At 35.1% G+C, this 21,686-nt stretch overlaps 1 protein-coding gene across 2 annotated transcripts in view; it reads right to left on the bottom strand.

Moving 5' to 3' along the window:
• The window catches only part of LOC132700417 (gamma-aminobutyric acid type B receptor subunit 1), a 476,519-nt gene that overhangs the window by 248,324 nt on the left and 206,509 nt on the right, over window positions 1-21,686 (bottom strand). For both annotated transcript variants that reach the window (XM_060667722.1, XM_060667723.1), the window contains exon 4: window positions 7,111-7,337. In XM_060667722.1, coding sequence (XP_060523705.1) covers window positions 7,111-7,337 — 227 coding nt within the window. The remainder of the gene's footprint in view (window positions 1-7,110; window positions 7,338-21,686) is intronic.

The following is a 21,686-nucleotide window of genomic DNA, read 5'->3' as shown; positions in this document are numbered from 1 at the left end:
AATACGTGTGTCAAGTGGTTTAATAGATTTTAGAGATGATATAAATCTATGATATACATAATTAGATGCGTCTTAAGTAAAACTATTGTGCTAGTGTAGTTGTCAAACTTTCAGAAGGTTCGCAGCTTTGACCGTATGCCGTGAAACTTCATAGGAGCAGAATTGGTTGTTAATTACCTAGTGATGTTTCTCTGTCCGGAATTGTTATTATAACTATCACAGTGGAAGCGTATTTTAATTTCGAATTAAATTAAATCCGTTTAAGCAACACCAGCAACGGTTACAGCGTTTTCTAAAGCAACGAAAACTGTATAATATACAAACAGTCCTCGAATACTGATTACGTACAGTGATTGTGGGGTTTTAATGAAAATATAATTTAACACAACCGGGAACGTTCTACCGCGGCACAACGCTTGCGGTCGTAATATGCGAAATGCGGCATTTTGCTCACTGATTCGCAAAAAAATAAACTTGGATTTTAGTAAAACAATCGCAATTTTTTCGTCAAGTAGTTGTTTGTTCCTTTGTGTAGCTTGTGTAGGGAACAGGACAAAGGAATACGTGAAAGGGAAATTCCATTGACCAGAAAAATAGGTTGGTTTCTAATAAAAAGCTCCAAATTGTTATTCCTTCCTATGTTGACAATGGGGAAAATTCAATAACAAACATGAGGACAAACCTCTGAACAACGGAGATTGCACTTTTTCGAAAAAATGGCCATAAATCCGAAAACACTGGGTATAGATCATAACAACCATACATTGAGTGATTAAGTGTTATAAAAGTGTTCTATTTTAACAAATGAATGTTTGGTTTCTCACATTTCATTTTAACTTTTTTTCATTACTATTATCCAAATTGGTATTGTCAGGTATTGGCTTTTTATAGCACCCGTATAGGTACTTATAAAAACAGGACTTTTATAGTGGCAATAAGTTCTCTAACCAAAATTAAGGGAAACTGAAGATTATTTCAGGTTTTCATCATGTTTTAACTAGAACTTGACAGATAAAAACTATGATTCAATTTATCTATACAATATGGCAAAACTATGAACAATGTTTACGCCGGAGATGGTAACGGTGCTGCTTGTGCGTGGGGGGAGGTGGCTCCGCCCCCTGAATTGTCGCGTTGTTAATTTCGCCCGATCGTAGTTGCGATGTCCCCGTTGGCTGCTGCGCATCGCTCTGCTGTTTGATTATCGTTCTCCACGTGTTGGATAAATGCAGAGCGTCGTCTCTCGTATTGAGGTGTCCGGACTTTTCTATTTCTAATAATTCTAATAATGCCAGCAGACAAAGGAAATGCCACCCACTGTCGTCATGAATACGTCGGATTATAATGCAAAATTGGAGGATATTTTGAACGACCCAATATACAAACTAGTCACCAGAGATCCCACGACATATTTGGAAAAAACAACTAAGTCCAAAATTCTCGATTCATCAATAAACGAGGATACAAAGAAGAAACTTATTCCGAGGGAAAAATCGAGTCGTTGCCCAAAATTCTACGGGCTCCCAAAGATCCATAAGGACGGGGTTCCCCTGCGTCCAATCGTAAGCGCCTTTAACTCACCATTATGCAAGCTGGAAAAACATCTGGCCAGTGCACTTCAGCCTATAGTGGAAAAGGCAGATTCCTATGTTAAAAACTCAGAACATTTCACTCAGATTTTAGGTTCTCTCAGGATGGACAAGGACGACATTATGGCAAGTTTCGATGTCAAATCCCTCTACCCGAGTATTCCAGTAGAAGAGGCACTCTTGCTTATAGAAGAAAACGAAGATCTTCCGCCATACATAATGGATCTGTCAAGACATTGCCTGAAAAACGCTTACTTTATGCACAACGGGAAAATTTACCGACAAATAGATGGAGCAGCAATGGGATCATCTCTCTCACCTGTGATTGCTAACCTCTTCATGATTTACTTCGAAAAGAAAGCAATAGAGAAGGCAAATCTGAAGCCAAAACTATGGACAAGATACGTTGATGACGTATTTGTTGTATGGCCTTTTGGCAAGGAGGAGCTTTTGAAATTCCTAGATCATCTGAATTCCATCCACCCAAGGATTCAATTTACAATAGAACTTGAAGAGGATAACAGTCTGCCCTTTTTAGATGTGCACATCACAAGGACCGAAGATGGACACTTGGAACACACTGTCTATAGAAAACCAACACACACTAATAGATATCTGAACGCTAAATCTCATCACCACCCATCACAGATACAGGCAGTGGCAAATACATTAATTGCTCGGTCCTTCAGGCTCACAAACGAGAGGAACAGAGATAAAGAACTGAAGAAAATTAGTACCTGTCTTCGACAAAACGGATACCAAAGGCGTACCATCAGCAAGGCAATCAGTAAACAACAACAGCCGCAGCAGAGAGTGCAGGACGAGACCCAACGAAGATCGATCGCTGTCCTGCCATACATCAAGGGGGTTACTGACAAAATCGGCCGAATATTACGGAAACACGACATATCAACGGCATACAAACCTGACCATACCATCAGAGCATAAGAAACCCGAAACAAAAAATTACTCTGGAAAACCAAGGAGTATACAGTGTAGCATGCGGATCGTGCAGCCTGACGTATGTGGGACAGACCAACAGAAGGATTTCAGCCAGGCTCGAGGAACATCGTTTAGCCATAAGAAACAAACAAACAACATCTGCTTTATTTCAGCACCAACATCAGACAGGCCATAAAATTGATTTCGGCACTTGCAAACAAATAGCTAATATTCCTGATTTTAGGACTGGGATTATAAGAGAGGCCATCGAAATAGAAAAGTCCGGACACCTCAATGCGAGAGACGACGCTCTGCATTTATCCAACACGTGGAGAACGATAATCAAACAGCAGAGCGATGCGCAGCAGCCAACGGGGACATCGCAACTACGATCGGGCGAAATTAACAACGCGACAATTCAGGGGGCGGAGCCACCTCCCCCCACGCACAAGCAGCACCGTTACCATCTCCGGCGTAGAGTATAAATACCGCACGCACCGCCGATAACCTCCCAGTGTTCGAAGTGTTTTCGGAGCGCGAGCATTGAAGATGCCAAGTGAGATTTTGGCGAAACGTCTGCAGGATTCCAGTCGGATGCAGGATTTGCAGGATTCCAGTCGGAGTTCAACGAGCGAACGGATGATATCCCGGAGTATAGTGTCATCATATATATATATATATATATATATATATATATATATATATATATATATATATATATATATATATATATATATATATAGGAACCCAGCTTGCACTAACCTTCCGCATACCTAAATAATCATGCAAGAATCGACGAACCCTAAAATCGGAAAGCTTAGTAATTTCTGAGATTTCCTTGACCTTTAAAAGTCGATCACTCAATATCACCTCTTCCACAATCGCAACAATATCTTCTGCTATGACCTCCACGGGTCGACCAGTTCTTGAATCATCTTCAAGGGACTCCTGCCCCATTCGAAAATGTTTTGCCCATTCTTTCACTACAGAATATGAAGGACAACTTTGACCGTACACACCATCCGGCCTTTCTTTAATAATTTTAGGTGCTAACCCTTCTTTTGTCAAAAATGTTATGACTGCTCTATACTCAATTTGCGTCATTTGCGACATTTTTTCGGACACGTCTTGTTTAAAATGCTGTCAATAAAAAAATATTTGACCCAAGACTTCAATTTTTTTTTTGCAGCCTACTAAGATTTAAAAGAAGACAAAGTTTTATGGTGACACTGGAGCTGCATCTTTGTCAGGCCGGGAAATTTTGGCGCTAACCTCGTATTTGGAAATAGTAATGTACCATCTGACTGGATGTTGGGTTATTTAGTAAACCTCTTATATATTATTATAATGGAGATAAAATTGCGACTTATGAAAATCCTAAAAGACTAAACATCAAGGTATGTGTCTGCTTCGGAAATGGGGATCAAAGTCGGCAATAAAATTTGTCATTTAACACGTCACCTTTCATCTCCGACGCAACAGTCGTAAAATTGGAATTTTTTAAATACCCGCTATTTTTTTGCAACGGAGCCCATGATAATAGTAAATAAATAAATAGGTCTCAATTTTCCAGCATAATTCAAGGGAATACAACAACAATTTTTTTTTACTAACTAGGTCGTTTTTACTAGCAAAACAGGCCCTGTTTTTCATCTTAAGGGAAGAAAATATAAACTATTTATTGAAACTCTAATATCTTAAGTAACTAATAGAATATATAAATAGAAAATTATAAATATTATGAATTAAACAAATAGGTTTTATTGATTTTTGAAGCATTCAAATTTGCTTTTTAATACTAGGTTTTATTTTTGTTTTTTTAAATAATAATTACAGTTCTGCAATTGATGAACGCTGTTCTCTTAATGTTTTTTTGAACTGTGACAAAGTTTTTCTCTTGAGTGAATTAGAATAGTTACTGTACACTTTACTGATTTGAAAGGAAAATGATCTTTTAAAAAATTCTGTTTTGCGTCTAAGAAGATATCTTAATTGGCGGTTATAGCAGCAAAATCAAAATCTTGTTATACAGATAAGTTGTCTTTTTGTTTTATAAGATTTTATGAAACATACACGTTGCATGGACTATTCTTTCTCGTTTCATATTCAACCACATGATTTTAGTGTCACATATCTATTTATTTATTACTGTCGCATATTTATAATTGCTGGCACATAATATAATATGCTGTTTTAGTCTGATACCACAAACCAGTATTAGAAATGAATTTTACATTACCTATGACAGAAAGATCTTCGTAGTTAAATCATGAAAATACTAAAGATTCGCAGGTAATTATTTTAATTGTTTATGTGTGGCTTAAATCTCAAAGAGCTGTCAAATGTCAATCCAAGGTTTCTAGTTATGGGACGGGACGTATACTTTCGCTATCCGCTTTTATGAAAAAGACTTGTTGGCGGTGTTTTTTTTTACTTTTATTTTTTCCAAAGATCATTAAATTAATTTTTTTGGCACTTACCTTGAGAGAATGGTTATTTGACAAATTAATAATACTAGTTATGCCTTCGTTAATTATATGACGGCCAATAAATAGGGCCCTGGTGAAAAAGTCATATGTATAATATCCTGGATTGTTATATCTAATAAATGAGTTCACTTTACACCTGTAACAAATATAAAGAAGAGGTCCTAAAACTGATCTTTGGACCACTTCGGATATAACATCCCTAGAATGCGAAATATGATTATTATATTTGACTCAGTTAACATCTTATGCTCGAAATATGCCTTTTTTTCATGTCTACAAGCTATAGTTGTATAATTGCGTAGTATATTATAGTAGCCACGATCATCTTCTCTTCTAAGGGGTGTTTTTTTTCGATGTATAGAACTTTAAGTTGCAATAAAACAACGATGGGTTATTCGATTGGCATGAGTTTTATTTATGATTTCTGGCATAGGACCGCCACGGCTGGCACGGATGTAGTCCAATCTGGACGTCTAATTTTCGATGACTTTTTCCAACATTTGTGGCCGTATATCGGCAATAACATGACGAATGTTGTCTTCCAAATGGTCAAGCGTTTGTGGCTTATCCGCATAGACCAATGACTTTACATAGCCCCACAGAAAGTAGTCTAACGGTGTTAAATCACAAGATCCCAGGAGGCCAATTCACAGGTCGAAAACGTGAAATTAGGCGGTCACCAAACGTGTCTTTCAATAAATTGATTGTGGCACGAGCTGTGTGACATGTTGCGCTGTCTTGTTGAAACCACATCTCCTGGACATCATGGTTATTCAATTTAGGAATACCGATCACCATTGACTGTAACGTTCTGGCCATCATCGTTTTGAAGAAGTACGGACCAGTGATTCCACCAGCGCACCGAACAATCAGTTTTTCTGGATGTAACGGTGTTTCGACATACACTTGAGGATTAGCTTCGCTTCAAATGCGGCAGTTTTGTTTGTTGACGTAGCCACTAAACCAGAAGTGCGCTTCATCGCTAAACAAAATTCGCTTATGAAAATCGGGAACAGCGGCAATCTCGTTTTGGGCCCATTCGACGAATCTACGCCTTACTTGATGATCGTTTGGCTTCAATTCTTGCACGAGTTGGATTTTGTAAGCACGTAAACCAAGATCCTTCGGCAAAATCTTTCATAAAGTGGATGGACACAGGTCCAATTCCTTTGCTCGATGGCGGATGGACTCATTCGGGTCTTCCTCAATTCTACGGTCTACAGCAGCAATAACTTCTTCTGTAGGCACCGTACGGCGTCTCTGGGGATGCGAGTTATCAATAAGAGTAAACGTGGTGCGAAAACGTTCGATGGTTAATCGAATTAACTGCTCTGATAGACGATTTTGTCGACGATAAAATGGACGTAGTGCGCGATACGTATTCCGCACAGAACCATTATTTTCGAAATAAAATTGCACTATTTGCAAGCGTTGTTCAGGCGTGAGTCTATTCATGATGAATTGCCAAACCAAACTGAGAATAAATCACTTGACAGCTGTTAAATCGGTCGCCATCTTGAACAGTAATGCCAACTTAAAGTTCTATTCATCGAAAAAAAAAACACCCATTAGATCTCTTCCACTTTGACTTAGCTTTATGTTTTGTACTGTTTTCTCTCTTTAATGATTTTTAATCTTGCGTCTTTATCAAATAATGATAAAATCTGTCCAGTAAAAAAGTATATTTTCCCAATTTGATCAGAAATATTATAAATCTGATAAAACGGCATTCAGGCAAAAAATGTTCTTAATTCATATTTTAAAAATATTTAGTTGGTGCTTTAAAGTTTTTCGATAATTGTTACTTATGAAACTCCACAATCAGGTTAAATTTTGAACAGTCCAGTCAAAATCTGACGTATCCATAAGTGTTTCATGTTTTCTGCATTTCTACATCATATTTAAAATAATCGACATGAATATTATAGATCGTTACTATTATCAATACCATTATTATTAGACAGTTATTAGACAGTATTAATTAATTTTTAGACAGTGTCAGTTAAGTTCTGAAGAAGCCAACAGGCTGATTGGCGATACGTCAACAAGTTTGATTTATAAACAACCGACAATAACACTGTTAAAACTACCTTGTCACTATCTCAATTCCGGCTTGTGAACATCTAGATTCGAGATCTTCGACGGTCGAAATAAAAACCTCCTCGGCTTGTTGCAAGATGGCTACCCGAGACCAACCGAACTTCTTCATCAGTTTAATTCGCGTCGGATTGTGGACAGTGGCCGATGGATGCGTTCGGAATAACGTTGGAAAACGGTTTCTGTCCGATAGAGCTGGCGAACTTGCCCCGTAACATAACTGCAACATATAATTAAAACGAAAAATTCATAAATCAATTAGCTAAATGTAGGTAAAGCAAGAAACTGGCAAAAAACGCAGTATCAGTCACTACATTAATTTAATTTATAACACAGGACAAGTGTTTTGACTAAAATGGCACTCCTATGATGATGCCTAATATACCGTCATTTGTTCATTAGAACCCTAAAATGTTCTGTTTTAGGCGCTTTGATAATTCTGTTTCGTTTGAATTATAATTTTCTTATAATACTTTTGTTACCTGTAAGTGATTTTTCCTAATCTTCCCACTTTCTTTTCCCTGACAGTAAACCGTTAATGTATATTATTCTTGTGTAGTGGTTAGTCATGTTTGTGTTATCTTTTTGATTCGATCAGAATATTCGTTATAGGAGAATTTGAAGTCTACATCAACAATTTTTTTCGTGTTTGACCCCAATAAATTAATATTTTGACTGATACCCCAGAGTTTTTTAAATTTTAAACATTTTTTATAAATTTCATTTCCGTATAAATATTTCATAAAAATAGCTTATTTTAAAATCCTGCCTCCTTTTGTATTAACAGGTTTGCATATGCATGATGCTTCGACAGTAATGCTTGGCAAACGACGTTTCTTTATATAAGATCTCTGATTCCATATGTTCAACAGTGGAGACATTTGAACATTTAAAAATATCATAGAGAACTAGATGTACTAAAAATTTTATTTAAACACCAAATGACGCGCTAATTTCCTATTTTTCCAGAAAATTAAAATTCGGCAATTTTTTTTCCAAATTCAAACTATTTAATTAGGTTTGGTTATCTAACTCGTCATCAAATTCACTCGTATTTTGCGACAATGTGTATATTATGAAGGTTATTTTAAAAAGTAAATCGTAATATCCCAACAGTAAAACTTTTTGAAAAATTTGTATTTTGACCATAAATGAGTTTCGTGAAGACGTCAGCAGACTAGATTTCCCCCAAAAGAAAAGTGTAGATTTTAGCTGTAGCAACAAACATATTTGTAGAAAATATCTAGTTTTGACTGGCACTGGTAAACTTTCTTAGATTTCAGGATTTAGAAACTTTAAACGATGCTTCTTACCAAATATAATCGTAAGGGTCAGTTGACTTAAGTAACAACGATAGTTGAGACTAAAAAATAATAATAATAATAACTATACGTAGGTTTTTGTCTTGATGTTACAATATCCAGTAAGAAACTTAAACAGCCACCCAAAAAGTGTGACAAAAAATGAATCAAGTAAATACACATTTTATAAGAAATTTAGACATAAAGGTTTAGTTCAGATCAGCATTGCAGGAATGCTGACTGTTACATTAAACTTAGTATTCGACATAAGGAAATATACAGACAAATATATTAAACATATCATTTCACAAACTTGGTAACAGCAGGTACAATAAAACGATTTTTCATTCAAATAAATTTCTATTGAGTGAGCTATAAGTTCGAAAGCTGATTATATTATATAGATACTGCGGCGTCATCAGTGCAATTATAGTAACCAAAGAGTATAAGTTAGAGGGGAAGGTCGCGTATACTGTTACGAATACCATCTATTATTTGTGTCCAAGTACTAAAGTACTGTCATGGCGTTTTAAAGTAATGCGTCACACTGAAAATACTACAGTAGCTTGTAACGCATGACAGCACTTTATTTATATTTTAATAAAAAAAAAATTAAAACTATTTCGACATATATTTTTTTCACATTTTACCTTTCAAACTTTAAATTGAATTGACTGGACACAATCACTAGAGGCGTTGAAACTCGTGTACCCTTTTTAACATTGCCACTAATGTGAGCCTTCCCTTCTATTTTATACTCTTTGGTAGTAACAATGGGAGATGCAGAATGTAAAAAAAATGCGATTGCGTAGACAAAAACTTTGTTGCTTTTTTATTCTGCAATTATCTTGGGCTGTTCAGCGATGCCATAGACAACATCATATGTCATTTGAAATAAGACTAATAAATCACAAAGAAATAATGTGAGAAGTCTACAGAAAATTTGTCTTTATTGAAAAATTAATTTTAAATTCATGTGTGCTTTTTTTACACATTTAATAATAACAATAACGTCAATTCGCGGAAATTTTGTAACTGATTCTATTAAACTTCCTGATGCTCTAGGAGAAGCGATAGCAATAATTCTGAATCTTCTGTAGCCTATTGCAGTCCCTCCGCAGCAGTGCTGGTCCATACACGAAGTCGCAATAGGATACTCTAGACAGAATTAAACTCTCACACAAGGACAATTTTAACTCTGGTGGCATGATATTCTTGTGTGGGTAGACTTGTTTGTAGTAGTAGAGTAGAAGTAGCATGTTTGGTGAGGCGCAACTCACTGTCAAGCCACAACCTCAAGTTCCTGACCTCATCGACCTGGGAAAGATCTCATCCCAAGTTCTTACTGTGTCAGAGATGTAGATGGAAAAGAGTAGGGGCCCAAGTATAGACCTCTGAGGAACTCCATGCGGCGGCTTCATTGCAGCCGGCAACTTACTATCACATCAGACCATCTGCTGCCGATCCAATTTATTACACAACGTGGAATGATAAACCCTTTCAAAAGTTTTACTATAGTCAAGCAGTATCAAACTAGCACTTGAAATTACATTATTTTGGAGGACATAATCAGAGATTTGTTTCTGAATAATTTTTTCCAATGCTTATTTTCGTAAGTTCCAAAAATCTTTTGGGCTAGACATCTTCGCCAAAGGTCCACCAATTGCTACTTTCCATGATCTTGGAGCTACCTTCCATGCTCATTTGATTTTAAACTGAATTGGATTAGCTTCTATTTTTAATACATTATTGTAGATTTGGACATATTTGGGACATTTTTAGAAAACACTGTGAGCTTATTAATGTCGTAGTTTAAAGCGGAAATTGCTTGATTGGCTTTATCTATCTGAAATGAGAGATACATTTGAGTATTATCTGCATTGAACTGATGCAGACACGAAAATACTTTTGAGAATTGTGATATATGAATAGAGAAACACAAAGGTCCACAAATAGGGACTTCAGAGGATACTTTAAGGGAACTTAACATTCTGCCACCAAAAACCGCTAAACCTGGGATTTACCAAGCAGCAAGTGGTAACAGCCAGAAAACGACGCATTGGTGTACCACTGATACGTCAGAGAAATTGATATCGTGAAACTATAAAGTTAAAACTTCAATTACTACAAATAAGGAACGTTATTAATGACCTTATAAATAATTGAATTAACATGTCCACCAATATTTATTGATAAAAGACAAAGTTTCTTTTGGAATTTTAGTATTTTAGAGGATCTGCACAAATATCTTTTGGAGGAACATAACAACCACATCACGATAATCTTCGCATTGTACTTCTAACGCTAATTTCCTGAGATGGAACATTAACAGCACTCAAGAAATTTTCTTTGCACATAGTGAATTGATTTCTTGCAAACAACTGAGCCAAGGTTCCTGTGCCGGTTCCAAGACGATAAAAATCTTCATCCAATTATTTCTAAAACAACAAATACTTTATTTTTTGCTTGTTGTTCCAAAGAACGATGAGCTTTCTTAAGAGATTTTTATTTGTTTCAAAAGATGGCAAGTCAGTAGAATCTTCCGAAACCGTTTCTGGATTTTCAGACAGTACTTTCTCAAGGTCTTCTTTATTGTTCGAGTTTGGTAGTAAAAGACATGACACGTAATAATTGAATTGCAAAGACCCATTTTCATTATACTATATTATACATTATATTATATTATTCATAGCGTGAACTAATCTTATTCACTCTATTTGGTGAGGTGATCTTGATACACCATGATAAATTTAAAATGATTGTCGGGATTTGATTGATGCATATCAATCAAATCGTTTTGCATCATCAATGTATAATATATATCTAACTACCAATCTTGGGTTTGTTTATATTTTTCTATATATATTATATATACAATTTGTGTCTGTCTGCCTTTCAGTTGTCGTCTTGTATGAGCGTATTCTTAATTTATGTAAGGTACTATATTATTTAAAAAAATTGATTTTGTAGGTCTAATGATGCCCGTTTGGACGAAACACGTGTGATGGGCGATTTGATATAATGAAGGAGATTCCAATTATCTCTATAGCGCCATCTTTAATTTGACGATAGTGTTATTATAAGACAAACGATTCCTACTTTTAGCAATGCGGTGTGTTAAATCCTAAGATTTACTGTTTGTGTCCGGTAAAAGTCTGAAATCGAACCAAAACATCTAGTTTTCGGGTTTTTACCACTTACTGTTGGTAAATCCTAGGTTTAGCGCGCTTATCTTAGGTTTTACAGAATTTCGGGCATGTGCTGTAACATAAATAATAATGCACTGTTTTTTTTTTTTATTTTCCTTTTACAGTGAAGTTTCAGTATTGTTTCTATTATTATTATCTAACTATATATAAATACATCTTTTCTCATATTTCATGTGATGGATGTGTTTCTACCGAAACACACTGGGTTCAGAAGCGGCGAAAACAATACACCGCCTATACTATACTAACGGAGTGTAAAACAAAAGTACAAATTGCATGTACCGGTCGTACCGAGTCTGGTCGAGCAGATCGAAATCGAACAAAACAATCAATAGCACGTCAACACAAAAAGAAACTGGCCACCCCGCGCTCCTTCGCCGACTTTGTCTCCGACAATTGGCAATAGAGGGCGCTCCGCACATCACCACTACACAGTACACTCCGACCAACTTTTAAACCATCACAATCAGAAGTAATACACCGAAGTAATATGCCGAGAATATCGACAGAGAGCAATTAAACAGGCTTTTTTTCATAAAATAAAATGAATCCATAGATAAAAATATTTTTTGATCGAGTTGATCAAGACGTACTTCTAAAAAAATTATGTGTATGTGCATCGTACTTAAAGGAAAGAATAATGTACCTTGTGGTAAATAGTGTAGAGTCATATGAATTTGTCCTATTTTTAGGCATTCTGTAGGGATCGAATCGGACTCCACTGTTTTTCCTTTGTTTAATGAATGACCTACCAAATGTTCTTCAGTGTGAATTACTCGCAGGCGAGTTTAAATTTTATAGAGTAATTAGGGATTTAGAAGACTGTCTTTTATTCCAAGAGGATATGCATAGAGCACAATAACGGTCCAATGAAAACAAATTATCCTTTAATATTTTATTAACTACAAAAAATTAAATTAAAGATCTACGCGGAATTTTAGACACAATAATAATCTTCGAAACATATATACTTAACACCACGAAAAGGGCATATGTACTGTTGGGTTTTATTCCCAGGAAAGGTTCAAATTTTCAACGAATTAAAACTTTTGAAACCTTGGACAACTCACTAGCTAGAAGTATACTTGAGTATGCTTCTTTGGTCTGGTCCCCCTTCACCAAAAGGGGGAAATAGGAAAACTTCAGAAGAAATTTTTATGCTTTTTATACTATAAAAAAATGGAATATACGTATTTGACATACCACATCAAGCTTTGCTTTAAGAATTTCGTTATGAAACGGTAGAATCAAGACGTAAACAATTTTCATCAACCCATATTTCACAAATAGAAGAAGCGTTTTCGTTTAAATTTATCCCGTACCAATGTTGGTGTTAACTCTCCACTATTCTGAATGTGTAGTATGGCGAATATTCTAAAAAACGACATGGGCATTATAAATTGTACTTTCACTAAGTCATTCAAAAACCACTTGAAAAAAATTAGCATTTAAAACCTAAAGTATCTTTATTAAGGAAAATAGTATGGGCATAGCACAATGTAGTATTCTTGTTCCAATTTTATTCATCATTTTTGTGAATGACTTGTATTTTGTAACAAAGTCAGAAGCATATGCTATGCTGATGACACCAACCTGCTGGTAGGTGGAAACAGTCTTAGCGATGTTAGTGATATTTTTGCAAGGGCATATGACTAGTTTCTAGCAAATAATAGTATATTATGGAACAAGTGCGGTAAACGGCATTTGCCTCACGAGTTTATTTGACACGAGCGGAGCGAGTTTTTAATAAACAAGTGAGTTAAAAAGTTTACCGAACGAATTGTATACTATACTTTTTCTACGACCGTTAGTTTTTGGGTGCATTTTCGCAATACAACATGAATACATTCACTGACATGATCGTCAGAATTGACGAACCTCAAAATTCAAAGCGTGGGAAATATCTTTGAAAACATCCGATTGCTCCCAAACCAGTGCAGTAATATCCCGGAAATGTCCGAAGTGGCTCGGATTTATGGGAAACGAAACTGACGTGCTAAAGTGATGCATCCCGCTCTCTATTTTACAGACGGGAGTAGAAAAAAAATGTTCCCAAATGATTGGGACTTCGGACAATATAACCATTGATAATTGATATTACACAACGAGTTTCTTGATTGGTCTGAACATATTTGCTAAATAAATTAAATTCAGTTTGTTATGGAATTAGAATTGTCATCCACAACCTATATGAATATGAATACTCTGAAAATAATCAAAGGAGGTGTTCAAAGCATAGAAAGGACTTCGAGCTGCAGATTTTTCCCGGATCTAGCACCAGAACTTCGAATGTAAATTATCCTATTCGCCGTGTAGCCTTTGAAGACTTTTTTTTGTAGTTTTTAATTACCGATTAATTAATATAATGTAAGTAACTGAAATTTGTAATATAATCCAGTATGTTGTCCTTTTTTTGACGCCGATTTCCTTTGAATTTGGTATGTTATTTTTATATAATGTATTTGTAACACAATATGAAATATTATTATTGTATTTAGTATTGTGTTTATAATCTGTTATTGGACTGCGAAGTGTGTTGATTGCAATTAAATAAATAATAAATAAAAATGTAATTCAAAGTGTTGAAAGCATTGTTGAAGCATTTTTTAGAAATAGAAAAGAATTCGAGCTGCAGATATTTCACGCATATAGCACCAGAACTTTGAATGTAAATCACCCTATTCACCGTTTAGCCTTAATTGAAAAGATTCTTGAAGTTCACTATAAAAAAGTTACTAACAGATTTAGAACCTTACACTTTTGAAGACTTTTTCCTGTGGTCCTTAACCCATCTTGTCCTAGTGGTGCATTAATGCACCACCTATTCCACGCTTTTTTTTGTCACATCCAGGAAATATTTTTGCACATCCATTTAGAAATTTTATTATTATCACCACAAAAGGACATAAAACCGTAGATATCGCTAATTTATGTGTAAAGGAAAGATCTTATGTATGACTTCAAAAGTATAATAGAAGCGGTACATAAATTTGTATTATATTTTGAAGTAAATCCAAAATAGTAAAAAAAAAATTTTGGATTTGTATTGCCATTTTTGTTAAGTCTATAGCATATAGATTACATCGCAGAAAACATACATTGGAAAAATATTCATTATGGTTTATTTTTTGAAAATATTTACTGGTGCGTAAATGCACCACTGGTTTTATCTGTGAAACAAAACTTTGTTATTGCAATTCTAGACAAGTCAGCGCATGTAGGATAAACATCCAATAATTAGCGTATTGTTTAGTATTAGTCTATGTCTTGTGCAGTGAACGTTACAGTTCGTAAAATATGCCATTTTCGAGGTATTTGACTCAAAAGGAATTAGAGGCGGCTATGGAGGAGATCGTGATGGATGAGTATTCTTATTTATTGTAGCATTCCATTCCTTGTAAATTTATGCTAAAAATAACGTGAAAAAATATTTACAGAACATAGTGGCACGATCCATATTCCACCCGAAGTGGATACATTGATTGACGAAGAAGATATGAACGATAACATAAATTTACAAGAGTTTGGGGACTCAACTGATATAGTTGGAACTTTGGAGTTACATACCTACGCACCATAAAATATTATGCGTTTTTTTTGTATCAAATCATGTTCTATTTGGAAGACAGTCCACTTTTAATTGTTTTCTGTCGAATTTGAACTTTCTTTTGTATATTTATGTATAAATTATATGTTACATCTTATGTTTTTTTTTGACACATGTAATGTGTTTTTAAGTGCAACAAAATAAATAATTTCAGAGCAGAAAAGTATTTTTTTTGCTTGGGATAATATGGGTTAATTACTGAATAATTAATACAATGCAAATAAATGAAATTTGTAATGGAATCCAGTATTTTTTCCTTTTTTAACGCCGATTTCCTTTGTGTTTGGTATGTTATTTTTATGTAATGTATTTGTAACACAATATGAAGTATTATTATTGTACTTAGTATTATCTGTAAATTTCACTTCGACGAGTATGTATTTGCTTATGCCCCGGTGTTCTTTCGGTTTATAGAAGGAACTTAGTTTTATTTTGTGTTTCTCTTTTTGCGACAACGTGCGGTTAATGTAAGTAAGATGTTGTGTTTGTGTGATTGCAATTAAACAAATAAATAACTAAAAATGAAATTTAATTAAAAAATGACAATGGCAGGCCACCGATTGAGCAACGTGTCCGAAAATTATTTTATCTGAAAATGTCCTTTTTTGCTTGGCGTGTTACGCAGATCCAGATCGGGGCGTTTCTAATCCCCGAACGACCCCATTCGCTTGACCGATTATTCAAACGAGACCGTAATTGATAATAACGATTAAAGTATATACAACCGACCCTTTTTCATGCGCATTTCCGCATAAATTTTAATTTCCAACCCCCGTGTGGGCGTATTATCGCCCGGGACGTCTCTCCTTCGCCCGCATATTTTCATAACGACTTTACAGCACAGTCGGGATTTCGCAAAAGCTATAAATTAGTCGTATAAATAGCTCGAGCTAAATTAGGACACGGAGCCTGATCACTCCCGCCAAGTGTTTAATCAGCTAAATTTTGGCCGCACGTCGTCGTCCCCGGACCCTTGGCACTGTTTGATTTTCTGAACTGAAATTTGAAATTAAAATGAAGTGAAAATTTAAAAATCAACAAGGGAGATGGGCAAGTCATGCCGTTTGTCGCTTTTCGTGCTCGAATGTTTGCCGTATATGCGGAATATTTAATGAACGTTTTTTGCGTTGTTTATTCGGTCGATGCCGCACTAGGCTTTTAATATAATTACGCTACAAAGTAACCAACGGCGTGTATCAAAGAGGCGTTTTTGAGTAATTGCACGTATCGCGTTTCATCAGAGAAGAGACCTACACGCTGCGTGATATCACGTTTAATCGCACTTTGGGGGTAAACACCTGGCAAAGATGCAGTAGACATGCAGAAATAGCGCCCTCACACGGCGCGAAGTAATGTTATACTAGCTTTCTGTATTTCTCAATCGAGAACGTTGAGATACATATAATGCTTTAGTTAAGATTGTTCTACAATAGCAAAATTCATTAAATTTTTGTGTTTTTATTTATTTATTTACGGTTTAATCAATTTTTCAAAACTTTTACATTCATTATTAAAGGGCAAAGAAAGAAAGAAAGACAGCAGTATAACAACTAGAAACCAGAACAAAATGTATCAATAACAATAACTAGAATGAAGTGGCAAATGAGCGGAGACTGCCGACAAAAACTGTAAATAACCTAAAAAATAGAAGTACAAGTGACTCTGTTCTAAATATTAAGCTCGTCAAGGATTTATTTTGTGTAATAGGTTATCCGTTGTTATATTTGGTGAATGCGTCTTAAAATGTCAAAACCGAAAACATCTGGTGATTTTCGACCAGTAGTGGATAAAATCCTGGAAACGATAGTGTGTGGGCAGTCGAGAGACTACCTGGAGCGGAACTGCCTACTCTACAGTGGACGGACAGTCTGGTTTCAGGAGCAAACCCTCGTGCGAATCTACGTTGCCATATATGTGTGCAGTGTGGCGGAAAGACATGAATGAATTAAAACTAATTCTGAGTGTTTTTGCAGATTTTAAACGTGCATTTGAGAATTTTGACAGGGACATTCTTATTACAAAATTAGGTTTATATGGCATTAAAGACTCTGCACTAGAATGGATAAAGAACTTTTTATCTGATAGATCTCACCAGACTAAAATTAATAATAATGTTTCTAGTCATTGGGTACCGCAGGGAAGCGTGTTGGGCCCGCTCTGGAAATGATTGCAAAGAAATAGCTACCAAACTGAACACCGAAATGCAGTATTTCTACGAATGGCTATGTCAAAATAAACTGAAATTAAATAGCACCAAAACCAAATGCAAGGTTATCGGTTCTAAGGTTAACTATCAAAAATTTTATAAGTCTGTGGATATACAGGCTAACAAAATTGAGTTTGTTTCCGAAATTAAATATTTGGGGGTGATCTTGGATCCACAATTATGCTTTAGTAATTATGTTCAATATCTATGCAATTTTTTTTTAAGAAAATAGAGTTTTTTAACCGTGTATCGCGGTTTTTATCACAGTGGACTAGGATATTAGTGTATAATAGTATAATTTTGCCTCATTTTTCATATGTTTGTTCATTGCTTATATCTTGTACAAAAGAAGATTTAAATAAGTTACAGTTACAACAAAATAGGGTTATGAGAATCATCCTGAACTGTGGTAGATATAGTCTTATAAAGAGTATGTTAGACCAGCTAAATTTTCTAAATGTCGGACAGTTCATTAGAAGAGCAAGTTTAATGTTGGTTTATGGAATTGCACACGATCACCAACCAGGCTATCTTAAATTATGGTTGGAAAAAAGGTCAAACTTTTATCAATATAATATACGTTCCAATCAGCACTTCAATCTTTCTATGATAAAAACAACAAATTTACAGAAAATTCTATTCTACGATGGCGTTTGTAATTACGGGGTATTTGCGAAGTTTATGGTTTTGTTTATGCAAATTTTACTTGTTTATGTAAATAGCCAAGTGCTAAATAAATAAATAAATAAATAAATAAATAAATAATAAATAAATAAAAGGATCAAACAGTTGCACGCTTTCAGCATTCTAGTAGGGGGTGAATAAACCATAATACGCGCGATGGTAAGGTATGCGCAACATTGACTTATCACAGCTTCTGTAATATGCGTCAAATTGTATGCTATGTAAAAGAGGTGGACAATAATACCAACCATTCAGAATATTAAAGAGAAAAACTGAATCGCTCTGAGATCTTCTGGTTTGAAGAGTATCAAAATTGAAGGCCTTAGCTATAATACTGTAGTTTATCTGAATCCCATTATAGATATTGATATGCGCCGTTGAAGCCAAAGATCTCAAAAATACTTTCTGAAAGGCGTCCGTGTTATCTATATGGCAGGCATAATATGGAGACCATACCACAGATGTATACTCCAGTCTAGAGCGAACCAAAAAGATATAAAGGAGTTTAAGGCAATGTGGCCACTATTACTTACAACAAACCCAAGGACTTCCATAAACCTGTTTATTACTTCCGCAAAATGTGTCACAGAACTTAGTTTAGAATCAAAGGAAATACCCAAGTCTTTAATACTAGTGACGACCTTGATCTCAACTCCATCAATGCTATATTGATTGTGCATCATACTCAACAAACGACTAAAGCTAATACTACAGCATTTGTTTACATTGAACGCGAGGCCATTAATCTTGGACCGCATGCAAACACTGTCCACGTTCCTCTGAAGCAGCAGAGAATCCTCACTCGATCCAACCCTCCTGAATATCTTCAAATCATCAGCAAACAAAAGACACTGCGATTCCGAAACTACACTAACAATATCATTTAAAAACAAGTTAAAAAGGATGGGTCCAGTGTGAGAACCTTGGGGGACTCGTGAAAAAATAGCAATTTTACCTGAGACGTCGTTATTAATACGAATCAACTGAGTACGACAAGACAGAAAACCCTGAAATTTGTTACAGTAGATCTACCCTGTACAAATCCCTGCTGTTGATCGGCCAGAATTCCCCTGCAATGCCACGAAATTCTCTCACAAAATAACTTATCTGGCAGTTCAGGAACCACCGCCTGTATGCAAACGCCTCTATAATTAGGACGGGTTAAAAATATGCTGTAGTGGCCTACTCAAAGTACACAGATAATTCTTAATCAAGACTGATGGAATCCCGTCCGGGCTATGCGAAAATCCAGTCTGTAAATTCATAATACTCTCAAACACATCAGTAAGTGAAACACTTATGTCTAAACTATAGTCACAGCTATAATTAGGAATCGCACCCTCACACTTTTCATAAGTAGAAGCAAAGTGCTTTGCAAACAAGCCAACAATATCCTGACCACAGTAGGCAACCTCGTCCCTAAAATATATATTAACGGGATATGCACATGACCTTCGCAAACTATTTGCATGTTTCCAAAAAGATTTTTGGGTACTACGTGACATCCTGATCAATTTTCATTATACAAGAACTGTGGCAAAGAAATAAAAATGATCATCAACGTTGTTCGTTTGCTTGTATTTTGTATGCGAAGTTTTTTCATAACAATTGAGTTCTTGAGTTCACGACTAAACCATGCAGGGAAATTTGAAGACTTAAATCGCTTAACAGGAACAAACATCTCAATCGCATCACACAAAACACTATAGAAATAATCGACACATCTGTTAACATCCCGCGGGTCAAGTGCACACTCCCATGGTATATAAGACAGGTAACAATTCAGTACATCAAAATTACAATTTCTAATATCATAATAAAAGACATCATACTTTAAACCAACATCACAATCGATAGGCAACATAATCTTACAAGCCAGGTGATGCTCTGTACTATTCAATATGCTTTCGGATGCAACAAAAACCTCATAGATATCAGATCTAAAAATCAACTCCATACTCCCCACACGCAAACCACTCTTAGAATTAAGCCAAACAGCAACAAAACGTAGTTCTAAATCCAAGTAGTCTTCGTTAAGCCACGACTCCACCAGTATAATAACAACATATATACAGTAATTAACGGTATCCAACATTTTGTTCACAACGGGGATCTTCGTCACGAATATAAAATACATGTATTATATATATAAAATATTTAAAAATTATGTATTTTTATTTTATTTTCAACGCGATTATTATAAGAAAGTGGACTGGATTTTTAATTTAGAATGTGTTATTAAATTGTGACTTTAATACTAATATCTTTTCGATCATTTACAGCATTTAAGTTTCCAAGAAGTTAAATGAAAGTTTGACATTGCTTGACATTTCAGTCCAGAATGTTAAAATTTTAAACAATAAATTAAGGTTCAAGACTCATGTTTCTAAAAGTATACAAGTAGGTTGTCGTAAATTAAGGAACTTATAAAAAAACAACAGAAATCTAAAAAAAATATTTATCTAAAGCGTTAGTCTGCTTGGATTTGGCCACTAAAGTCACACTACAAAAAACGCAAAATTCATGTATTCGTTTCACATTCATTCTAAAACTCAAAGACCATGTTAATGAAAAGCTGAAAGTATTACGCTGAGATGCTCAAAACTAGATACCCGGAATATTTGATAGACCCGGAATGCTGCTCATAAAAAACTGGAAATTTTATATTATATTTTTGTACTTTTGTTAAATGTAAATGTGCCTTGTCCATTTTATTGCTTTAATTTTTGCTCCAGCATTTTAATTTTTGTTTTTGCCTATTTCAACAGTATTTACCTTTTTCCCACGTTTATTGTTATCCTTAGCTCAATTACCTATTTATTTATGATATTTGTTGTAAAATTTGCCTTATTGTAAGTTGATGTATGGATTTTAAGTTAACCTTCGTCGTACCGCTGACAAAACGTTACGCAGAACACCATGTGGGGTACAATTGTACCCCCCTCTAATTTGAACGCTTTGTGATATTTTATGCGACAATTCTCGTAGATATACACTGTCACAACAAAATTAAATAGTTAATGTAAATAAAATATGTATAATGCATATTATATTTATTGAAAAAGTTGAACAAAATAAACAATTCTCAAAGATATTAAAAAAAAGTTAGACGAACTCCTCTACTCATATTAATTCTTACGTTTTTCCATGCATAATCATAAAATGATCTGTTTTACGCTGTGGTCAGTGCATGTAATTTTTTTGCAGTCGCAACATTGTTGCCTGGACTTGCGATCTTTCTTTCTATTGCACAAATAAAATCGGTCGTTCAGGTTCTTCGGAATTGATTTCACGGTGGTTTTCCAATTCTTGAAACATTTCTAGCACATATGATTTCACACTGTTGGGAATCCTTGGTTCTGTTTTAAATCTCCTTATGACACTTCCCTAATCAATGACTCTCCTAAGTCCAAAAGAAATTTTCTTCTGCCGTCTTTACTTTCTGATTTTTCGTCTGGAAATTATGCACTCCTTAAAATAAATGCATTTAGTGGCTAATTCGACGAGCTGAATATTCTTTTACCATTTTATCGGCAGTGTCTACAGCACCTTTTGTTTTATT

The sequence above is a fragment of the Cylas formicarius genome, unplaced genomic scaffold, assembly GCF_029955315.1.
Source record: "Cylas formicarius isolate icCylForm1 unplaced genomic scaffold, icCylForm1.1 PGA_scaffold_4__25_contigs__length_36172078, whole genome shotgun sequence".
In the NCBI taxonomy this organism is placed as follows: domain Eukaryota; kingdom Metazoa; phylum Arthropoda; class Insecta; order Coleoptera; family Brentidae; genus Cylas; species Cylas formicarius.
The sequence above is the reverse complement of the archived record's forward strand: the minus strand, read 5'-3'. Positions and strand labels throughout refer to the sequence as shown.